Source organism: Oryza brachyantha, chromosome 4 (genome assembly GCF_000231095.2).
Source record: "Oryza brachyantha chromosome 4, ObraRS2, whole genome shotgun sequence".
NCBI classification, from domain to species: domain Eukaryota; kingdom Viridiplantae; phylum Streptophyta; class Magnoliopsida; order Poales; family Poaceae; genus Oryza; species Oryza brachyantha.
Genome location: NC_023166.2, coordinates 5,330,309 through 5,341,309, shown reverse-complemented (window position 1 = coordinate 5,341,309; position 11,001 = coordinate 5,330,309). Strand labels below are relative to the sequence as shown.

The 11,001-nt window shown below is 45.4% G+C and overlaps 1 protein-coding gene across 1 annotated transcript; it reads left to right on the top strand.

Moving 5' to 3' along the window:
• Positions 1 to 203: 203 nt before the first annotated feature.
• On the top strand, positions 204 to 2,736 carry LOC121054275. The gene has a single exon (XM_040523611.1). The coding sequence runs from the start codon at positions 383 to 385 to the stop codon at positions 2,729 to 2,731; it is 2,349 nt and encodes a 782-aa protein (XP_040379545.1). The 5' UTR covers positions 204 to 382; the 3' UTR covers positions 2,732 to 2,736.
• The last annotated feature ends 8,265 nt before the right edge of the window (positions 2,737 to 11,001 follow it).

Genomic DNA, 11,001 nt, shown 5'->3' with positions numbered 1-11,001 from the left:
TGTGAGCGGCAGCAGTAGTGCGTGTGTGTAAGAGAGGAGAGAGAAGCAGTGCCCTTTAAATTGCAAGCTTGAGTTCTCTCAGTTGCTGCTCCCTTCGAGTCCCAGCTCCCAAGATTTACAACTTGTATTGGGCTCAAGAAACCAAGTTAAACAGTGTGGTTGTGAGAGAGAATTAGTGGAGTTTAGATAAAGAGAGAGAGAGGGAGAGGTAGAGGGAGAGGAAGAGAAAAGGGTAAAAATACCACTACCCTCCCATCCAGTAGTAGGGGAGGCCCCTGGCTCGGGTGGCCTCTCGCGTCGAAACGTTCGAAACCCCACGAAAACCTCCAAGAAAACGAACCCAACCGACGTAACGCGCGGGACATGACGGCCGCGTGACGCCATGTCGGCGGAGGAGGCGGGGGGCTCGTCGGCGGAGCCGTCGGGGTCGGCGGCGCCGGGGGCAATGGTGGTGGGCGCGGGCGGGGAGGAGGCCGCGGCGAGGAAGCGGTACGACGCGCTGATGCAGGTGCGTGCCAAGGCGGTGAAGGGGAAGGGCGCCTGGTACTGGGCGCACCTGGAGCCCGTGCTCGTCCCGCCGCCGGGCTCCGGCGTGCCGCCCAAGGCCGCCAGGCTGCGGTGCGTGCTGTGCGCGGCGACGTTCTCCGCGTCCAACCCGTCGCGCACGGCGTCCGAGCACCTCAAGCGCGGCGCGTGCCCCAACTTCGCCGCGCCGCACGGGGCGCCGCCGCAGCCGCAGCAGGCAATTGCCGTGTCCGCGTCCGCGGCGTCGTCCGTCGTGCCCATCTCGTCCATCCCGCCGTCGTCGCAGCGCCGCCACTCGACCGGCGGCGGCGGTGGGCGGAAGAGGCACGCGCTGGCCGCGGCGTACGCGGCCGTGGAGGCGGCCTCCCAGCTCGTCGTCGTGGGTGACCCTTCCTCGTACTCCCCGACGCCACCCACGCCGCCGGCGCTACCCGCACCGCGGCAGGTGCTCTCGGGGGGACGAGGTGACCTGGGCCCTCTCGCCCGGCTGGAGGACAGCGTGAAGCGGCTCAAGTCGCCCGTGGCGTCGCCTGGGGCTATGCTGCCGCGGCAGCAGGCCGAAGCGGCGCTCGCGCTGCTCGCCGAGTGGTTTCTCGAGTCGTCCGGCAGCGTGTCTCTCGCCGCGGCGGAGCATCCCAAGCTCAAAGCCTTCCTCCGCCAGGTTGGGCTGCCGGAGCTGTCGCTCGCCGAGCTCGTCGGTGCACGCCTCAACGCGCGCTTCGCCGAGGCACGCGCCGACGCCGCGGCGCGCATCCGTGAGGCGCGGTTCTTCCAGCTCGCGGCCGACGGGTGGCGCGACCAGGTCGTCATCCTCTGCGTCAACCTCCCGAACGGCACGTCCGTGTTCCAGCGCGCCGTGCCCACGCCGGCGCCGGCGTCGTCCGACTACGCTGGGCAGCTTATGCTAGAAGCTGTCTCGTCCGTCTCCGCCTCCAGCGAGCTCCACCATTGCGCCGGCATTGTCTCCGACCGCTTTAGCTCCAAGGCTCTGCGCGATCTCGAGCACAAGCACCCGTGGATGGTGAACCTTCCTTGCCAAGCCCATGGCTTCTCCCGTCTAATCAAGGACATGGCCCGCGAGCTCCCGCTCTTCCACTCGGCGGTGGCGAACTGCGCCAAGATGGCCGCCTACTTCAACACTGCACCCACGGTGCGGGCGCTGCTGCACAAGCACCAAGTCCAGGAGCACGGGCACGCCATGCTCCTCCGCGTCGCCACACCCTCCTCGTTCGACCGCGGGGACGGCAATGGCAGCGAGCTCACCGCCGCATTCGCGATGCTCGAGGACATCCTGACTTCAGCGCGGGCGCTCCAGCTCGCGGTGCACGAGGAGTCGTACAAGCTCGTGTGCATCGACGACCCCGCCGCGAGGGAGGTCGGTGGCATGGTGCAGAACGTGGCGTTCTGGACCGAGGTGGAGGCGGCGCACTCGCTCGTGAAACTGATCACCGACATGGTGAGAGAGATGGAAGCCGAGCGGCCGCTCGTCGGGCAATGCCTTCCTCTGTGGGAGGACCTGCGTGGCAAGGTCAGGGGCTGGTGCCGCAAGTTCAACCTGGACGAGGGCATCGCCATGAACGTGCTCGACGTGAGGTTCAGGAGGAGCTACCACCCGGCGTGGTCGGCAGCGTTCATCCTGGACCCGCTCTACCTGATCAAGGACGTCAGCGGGAGGTACCTGCCGCCGTTCAAGTACCTAACGCCGGAGCAGGAGAAGGACGTGGACAGGCTGATCACGCGGCTGGTGTCGCCGGAGGAGGCTCACCTCGCGCTGATGGAGCTCATGAAATGGCGGTCGGAGGGGCTCGACCCGCTGTACGCGCAGGCGGTGCAGGTCCGGCAGCCCGATCCGTCGACGGGGAAGATGAGGATCGCCAACAAGCAGAGCAGCCGGCTGGTGTGGGAGACGTGCCTCAGCGAGCTCAAGTCGCTGGGCAAGGTGGCCGTGCGGCTCATCTTCCTCCACGCCACCGCCAAGGGGTTCAAGTGCGGGCCGCCGATGTCCCGCTGGCTCACCGCCCCCGGCAGCTCCGCCGCCGGCATTGCCCGCGCGCAGCGCCTCGTCTACGTCGCCGCCAACTCGAAGCTGGAGAGGAGGGACTTCTCCAACGACGACGAGAGGGACGTGGAGCTGCTCACGGAAGGAGACGATGACATGCTAACTGAGACTACGACCACTGCCATTGTGGATCCCTCTTCGGTGTAGCTCATCATTCACCCTGCCTGGTTTTAATTGTTTTTTTTCTTACTTGTTAATTAATCCATTTTAATATTGCTCTTAATTAGCATTCGTAGAATTTGATCACTAGTAGGAATTGTTAGGTTCTTTCCTTTTTTTTTTCTCTCTATTTTATTTTTATTATCATTTTTCTTGTGCTCATGTTGCCAGTTCTTGCCTGCTCCCTCCTCTTGTTTTGGTGGGGTGGGGGTGGTAGGGGCATGAGATGGAGATCATTTGCACCCTTAATTTGCTTTGCTTTGCTTGCTAATCATGTGTGTTTTAATAACCACGCATTCACACAAGCCCTCTCATTGCCACACATGTGCCCCTCCCTGTGTTGTTGAGACCGAAATGTGCGGAAGCCGAGGGGAAATTGCTGCCTATATTTGGAATCAGCAGAGAGCCAGGGCGAGATGAACAGGGAGATTGTGTGTGAGCAACCACTTTTGGTATGGTTTGAATGGGAGCAATTTTATATGCACGATTGAATGAAGCCTTGCATTTGCTTCCTCAGTTCATTATTGGCTCTTCTCCCATATCTCTCCTCTTCTTTGGCACCGGTAGGAGTATATTCTTCTCTAGTTCTGCACTTTGGTTCTCCCAAAAATAAAAATGGTCTCTGCACTTCTGCTTGGCTTAGCAAATTTGTCAGCAAGCAATAGACTTTCAAGAAAGCAGCACTAAACTACTAATAATATAACAACGACACTGCAAAGGTATTGTTAGTACTCTAGTGACAAGAAGCCGGGTATTCTTTTCTTCTTCTTTTTTTTTTTCCTCTCTTCTATTCTGCTTCTGTGTTTTCTTCCCGTTTCCTTTCGAAAGTGTGATAGCGTTGCTGCCGAGCAAATGTACGCATAAGGTGGGTCATTCATCATTGGGTGTTGCTTTGGCTTGGCTGCTTGCAGTCTTCTGGCCAATGCTCACGTTGCAATAGTGCTAGCACAAGGTACAATTGTCTAGGATAAAGGGCAAAAAAAAAAAAAAAAACAGTCCTCGACGGCTTGACCTCTCTTACCCATGCATGCACACTAGCAGTAGTATAGTATCGTGTCGTGCCACACCTTCTGCACCGCCTACGAAGCTTGCACAGTAGAGGTGGCAGCACGGCGGCAGCCCTCATCAACCGAGGTGATTATGCAAGGATTTTTGCATGGATTCGTGAGGATTTTCCTCTCTACTCTCGAGCGGCAGGGACACGTACTACTACTCCTGTGCAATGATCCTGTGATGCTGCCTGCCACGCCCCCTAGCTAGCATGTATATATCATCGTCTTTACCCCCCAAATTCCAGCCGCGAGACCAGACGATGGACCACCGGCGAACCTACCTTCTATACTCTACTAACAGTACATTGGAAGCGTATGACACAAAGCTCGTGGCCTCGCTTGCGAAGCTTAAGCTTTTGGGCCAGACTGATCGATATCTCCACACGAATCAGAAACCGAAACATGGTAGTTAAGTTTTTGGGTTAGACTGATCGATATCTCTACACGAATCAGGAAGGTAGTTAAGCTTTTAGGTTGAACTGATCGTTATCTCTACACGAATCAGGAACCGTAACACGGTAGTAGTAGAGAGGGTGATCTAGGAGGCAACATGAAAGAGCGGAGGGGTACACCGGAATGGATCTCCACCGAATTCTTTTTTTTCCCAATGTTTTCACCGCAGAGGGAGGGGAGTAGTACAGGTTAAAACTTTTTTGGTCTTGGGCAACTTGCATGACGAACAGTGGCACTGTGAGTTTAGCACAAGGGAGGCGTGTTGCTTGCAGCAAGTTTGGCTGTGCTGCTTTGTACACACAAGAAAACATCTTCCTTTTGATTTATTGACATATTTATTTTTTGTTGTTGTTGTTTCATCTCCTTTTCTTTGCATTGATAGGTACTGTTGTCCCTTACAATGGCTGCACCCTTTTGTTGGTTGCCCCCCTCTCAACTGTCAGTGTCGTCCTACTAAACCAAGAGTTTGAAAAGAGAGGTAGAGAGAGAGGAGCTGAAGTTTGCATGCATGTGTGTGTTGTGTGTGCCCTAACGGGACAGTTCCATTTGTGAAGGAGAGGAGAAAAAAAAAAGGCTGCTATGTACAGGCTGTTCATGCAGGGCTGATAGGAGGAACACATGGGCCTCCCGCAGTATCTCTCCAGCCTCTGCACTGCACATGCCTAAGTAAGCAGCATTACAATATAATTAAGACGTGGCAGGGAAGTGCAGGGGGGGTTATTGTCGGAGATGAGGTCGTAGTAAGCATCTTTAATTACCCCTCTGTGTGCGGATGGTTCAATTCCCTCGCTGGCCAGGCCAGTTGGAGCCACAATGGCAGCAAGGTATTTGGTCGCAGACGATCAATTATAGCAATTCAATTCGAAAGCCTGCATATTAAAATGCTAACGGGTCATCTGAGCTAATAATATAGCCATAAGGCTAGTCTCGTAAAGGTTTTATGGAGGTGTCATTCGGATTAATTAGGTGACACATAAGCATAAGAGAATACATATTTGTATGAAACTATAAGGAGAGAGAAGAAATTAGTTTCATGACCATGAAACGTTTGGGCACTGTTACCAAATTCTCGGTAACGCAGTGAAACTCGTATCGAGAGGCTTGAGGTGTTTCATGCAATCAAACATTGTTTGTATGCAATTAAACTTTCAGCAGTAATTAAATGATTTATTTAGTTTGAAAACGGTACAATGAAGCATTGTATTGTGGGAAGTTGTTTCATGCATCGTTTCATTAAGTTAGTTGTTTTGGAAACCGTGTAGTGATTAAGCATTGAAACAAGCCTAATAGTCTTTATAGCCTTATCTCAGCCCACACTATATAGTAGATATCTCTTTATAATTAATACATGATTCACTTGTCTCTCTCATAAAGTTTCATGGTTCTTGTGCTACACCCGGTTGTAAGCTATCAGACCGCTTCTTATCTCTCCTCACATCTCTCCTCCATCTCAACATTTAGCTGGCTTGTAGCCTGCTATTATACTTGCTCTAAGTCTTGCTCCTCCCTCGGCCATATGATAAATACATTTCTAAAATTCAAATTTATATCATAAAAATGTTTGCATTTGTAGAGTTTTAGTTGACCCATCAATTATCTCATATTTAAATATCTATTCATTTTACCCATACCTACCCTATTCCATACGATTTTCTTATTTAATTATGCGTATTTAAATCGTTTCTTATTTTTAACTAATTTGCCAATACTATATTAAAAATTCACTTAAGGATGAAGTGGGTAGCAATTATATGCACTAATTCACTCCATCCAAAAAAAAATAAGCTTGTCTTTCTTGTTCACTACTCATTTTCTTTAAAAAAGTAGTAAAATTCACGCAAAGTTCCTTGGTTAGGAGGTAGGTCTTAACAATACTATATGTAATTTTTTTTTATCATACTAGTACTATTTTCGTGCTACCTATACATCTATGTTCAATAATGTAAATTAGAAGTCATAAACTGTTTTGTCAGATATGTAGACTCGGGGTATCCCCTGAGTGTGTATGGCGCACGGTGATCATGGGCCCATGAATCGAAATCCCCGGGATGGGAAGTCGGGCCGTGGAAAGCCGTGTGCCCCTAGGGGGTCAGGCCCGGAAGGTTGTAGGGTGATCGAGCGCCGGAGGGGTCGGCGTGGGGGCTGCGCATTGCGAGGCCCACCGTGGGTTAGACGCGACCTCATCGCCCAACAACCGCATTTACGGCGACGGGAGGGCGCCTAGCATGCCGCCGGGCGTAGGCGTGTGTCTGGCCGCATTAAACGCAACCGCATGCGCACGCCCCTGTCTACGCCTCTCTCCGAGAAAAAGCGGGGCGAGACATGCTACCCCTGCACAGTGACGTCTCTGTCACCTCAGGGATAACCCGTCTCCCTCGTGTCACAATCGCATTAAATGCGGCAGATGACCGAATGAGAGGAGTGGTGGCTTCTCATTTGGACCGCTGGGTCTAGGGGACGCTGTCCACTCCTTCACCTACTGACCGATGGGACCCAACTGTGGTGGTATGACGATTTGTTGACTGACGACGATATCCGCAGCAGTCCCAAGAAAGAAGATATCATACACACCGCAGGTGAGAAAAACCATGGTCATTGTGGTGTCCTCTTATAGTATAAAAGGAGGCCCTGACCAATGGAATGAAAACAACAGAAGACAAGTAGAACATTCCCACGTAAGCTTATAACACATTTATTCCCATAATGCACAAGCGATAGAAGTAGAGTATTACGCCTCACGGTGGCCTAAACCTGTATAATCCCTTTGCATCCACCAAGGGGCCCGATTCCCCTCGAATCTCTATGTGTTATATTTGCTTTCTTGACGAGGCTTTTAGGCCCTAGCTCATACCCTTATGCCAAACTCACAAAGAGCGTCCCATAGACTTCCGCTCCAACATGTTTCAAATGCAATACTATAAGCAAAATATTCAGAGTTATTTATCTACCAAGTTTTTTTTACTCTGAATATCTAAACAAACTTTGACAAAAATAGCAGCTGACCACCGACTAATAGTCACTACTATAGCTTTGTGAAATTGGAATATACTTACATCACTTATGCTTTAAATGGTTAATGTATTTTTATGTAAAGTTATACTAAATCTTGGTCGTGATGTCTGAAGAATATACATAACAACTATAAGCACTAATCAGCTTGACATACATTCAACAATGGGCAACAATAAGAGCCCATTGCCAATGAACATCATCTCGGCACGCAACCTTGAGGCTTGAGTCAAGGGGTGTCAAGATGCCCACTGCTTTGATGATCTGGAGCACATTGGGTCCACTGGTCAATATGGTTGCTCATGTCTTAACGAAAGAATATTATGCTAGCAAATATTTTATGACCTAGTTCTTGGTTCCATGAGAGTTTATAAGGTCACATTTAGCTTTTGTTGAATAAACTTCTAGCTGAATATCTGCATTTTGCTTCCACTGAATCTATTCGGTTATTCTTCTTGTTTTACATATTGGAATGAGGAAACAGCATGCATTTTCTATCCTTTTCTTATCTTTCTAAGTGAATTGAATTGAACAAAATACTTAAAATTTTGCATAAAATATATATTACTAACAATACATGTAGAGGCAACTCAACACCGATAAAATAAATTATTTTTACTTTCTTTTTGCAGCTGTTTTTCAGAGTTGCTATGGACGTATGGTCTCAAACAATATGCCAAAAGTATGTACTAAACCATGATATCATTTAAAGTAACTTGCTAAATATATCATTCAGTCAAATTATTAGTATCTTGAACAAAAAAAAGTAAACTCTTAAGCAAAAGATGTTGATTCAAGTTGATTATACTAAGACGGTGCCAACAGAATATTTTACCCAGGACTCCCCAAATATTGATTCGTAGTTAACATAGATTTATTTGATTATATTGCTAGCGATATGGCAATCTAGGCATCCAACAATGGTGGACTGGAGCCTTAATTGATCAGATGACGAGTGAAGCACCGTGGCCTGGCGGTGAATACAAACTTTAGTGTCTTGCCATCGTTGTCGGTGTTCTTACGGTATTACACATTAGGTTGCGCCATGCTTGGACTTTGATCCTAAAAGTATATTATGTATATTTATTAAAACTCTATAATTAGAAAATATCTAATATATAGAAAAGGTTTATATTGTTTCTAATTGGAATGATAAATTTCTAATATATAAAAATTTTATATTCCTTTATCTTTATATGAAAAGAAAAAGTCCAAATTACACCCGCAAAAGATTGGGTGAGTAAAATTATCTCCCTAAAACCAAAACTTAAATATCTTTCACTCTCAACTGGCAGTAACAGACAGAGAAACCCCTTTGAGCGCCTTTGAGGCTGGTTTTGGTTTAGATTAGGACATGTTGCCATACACATGAATCCAAAAAAAAAGGGCCACATGTACTAATCCAAGCTAAAACCAGTCTCAAAGCTACTGGAGGGGATTTTCCGTTCAGTATTGCCAGTTGAGGGAAAAATGTCTGGTTTATGGGTTAAAAAGGGTAATCCGTACTCACCCGATAGTCATGGGGTGTATTTAAGACTTCAATCGAAGTTGTTCTGGACCGTTGGAATAATACAAATGATTCTGGATCATAGGATTTGTTCAATGAGTAAAAGTAGTTGGTGTACTATACAGGGTAGGGTAGATTAGTTTAGAACTCACATTATTAAGGTTTCTTTTGAAATAAGATCGGTAAGAATTTCACACGAATCAGATAATCAATTTAAGTTGGGCAAAAAAATCTCTAAAATTCGTTAATTCAATCCAAAGGAGGCCCTAACTCCCTAAGGCCGCGATCGTGAGTGAAGAGGGTAAGTTAACTTACCTGGCGCGGAAAACGTAGTAATAGATTAGTACATGATTAATTAATTATTAATTATTAAAAAAAAATAAAAATATATTAATACGATTTTTTAAAACAACTTCTCTATAGAAATTTTTTGCAAAAAATACACTGTTTAGCAGTTCGGGAAGCGTGCACGCGGAAAACGAGAGAGGTTATCTTACCATCTCATACGAACGTGGCCTACCGTAGAGGAAATATTTATGAAGAACTAAATCACAATATATACAAATTAGAAGTAAATTTCAGTTACAAAAATGGATAGTATGGCTACTCCATTCACTTGGTAACATAATAATATTATAGTATGAAGTTTTCCTTTATGTTTTGTTTTATTAGCAAACTTAACAAAACAACAAGTTTTTTAGATACTGGAATTTATCTCAGCTTTACTTTAAGGAAGTTATAGCCAATTATTATACAAGTTGAACATAAAACAACTACGAATTATAGTGTTTGTAATTACGTGACCAAAAAATACGAGTGGTCAAAGTTCCAAAGCGAACGGTGTCCAAGTCAATTACTAAGAAACTGAATGAGTAATATTATATTGTTCAGCAAGTCGTTAACGCTATTATCAGTGCAAGATTTTATCATGCAGTTTCCATAGTGCCAAATCATCAAAACATCTTTTTAAGTGGGTGCATGAAACATGTGCTTCTCAATGTAAAATTTCACTTCGCAGTTTCATAGCCTAACATATTACTTAAATTCTATATTTAACTGACCAATAGGAGTTAATTAATTGCGTGATGATAAAACGAATTATTCTTAGTAAATGTTTCAATTCAGTTTCATGCTATAGGTAACCGTATACACCAAGTTTCATTTCAATAAAACTTAAATCCTCTCTCATCATAAATTCTAGTTTACATAATCTTGTTTGCCTATGTGACAGGTAATTTAATGAGTTTGAGATCCATATGAAAGTCTCACTTAGACTAGTCGAAGAGATATGGAACACGTATATTTCTTGATTTAAGAATTCCCCTGTGCCAAAATAACTGTGGTCAAATTGGTTAGCAAAAATTGAAATTTAAGAGAAAAAATGAATATAACGTCCCTTATTGAAGGATGTATGGTTGGGAGCGCCATGATAAAAAAAAATAGAAATGGAGGTGAGTGCTGACAAGCTTTTTTATACAAATGGATTATTAAAATGAGATATCAAGGAAGTAGGTAAAAATTAAAATTAATTTATTTTAAAATAAAGTTTAAATTTTAGCAGGAGATTCACTGAGGACAGGGAATACTAGCCATGTCTGTCCTAAAAATAAGGTCAAAGCAAGAAGTAAATGCATTGACAATATTATACAATACTACTCAGTCCCTAAAATGATAATTTCTGGGTTTTTAATTATTTGAAAAATTTATTAAAAAATCAAAAAAAATTAATTATATGTAAAATATTATTAATGTTTTATCATGTAGTAACAATAAAAATATTAATCATAAAAAAATTTGAAATAAGACGAAGAGTTGAAAATTCTATCAAAAACTTAGAAATTCGTTTATTTTGGGGTAATGTGTTGGATTCGGTATGGTATTTTAATCTTTTAGTTTATGTAGTGATAAATGTGTAATAAGCAGAAAATAAAATTATTTTACGATGGAGGGAGCGCAAGACTGTAACCATATTATTTACCTCTACGCTGTATTCGATTACTTGCCCTACGTAAATAACGCTCGCTTTTCTTTTAAAATACTCTTATATATGTTACGGTGTACTACTTATATACTCTATGTTACTAGTAGTATATTATTTTGTCAACATAGCAGACGTACGTTTGTTTTTTTAGTACTCGTTGGCCGTACGATTTTGCTGCTGGAACTGGTGTATTCTGCCTTTTAACTTTTTATTAGAACGGAGTCGTAATATTTTAATTTGTCAGGGCAGAGAGCTG

Excerpts from the sequence above, each read along its gene's own strand:
- LOC121054275 (XM_040523611.1), top strand. The coding sequence starts at position 383 with ATGTCGGCGGAGGAGGCGGGGGGCTCGTCGGCGGAGCCGTCGGGGTCG.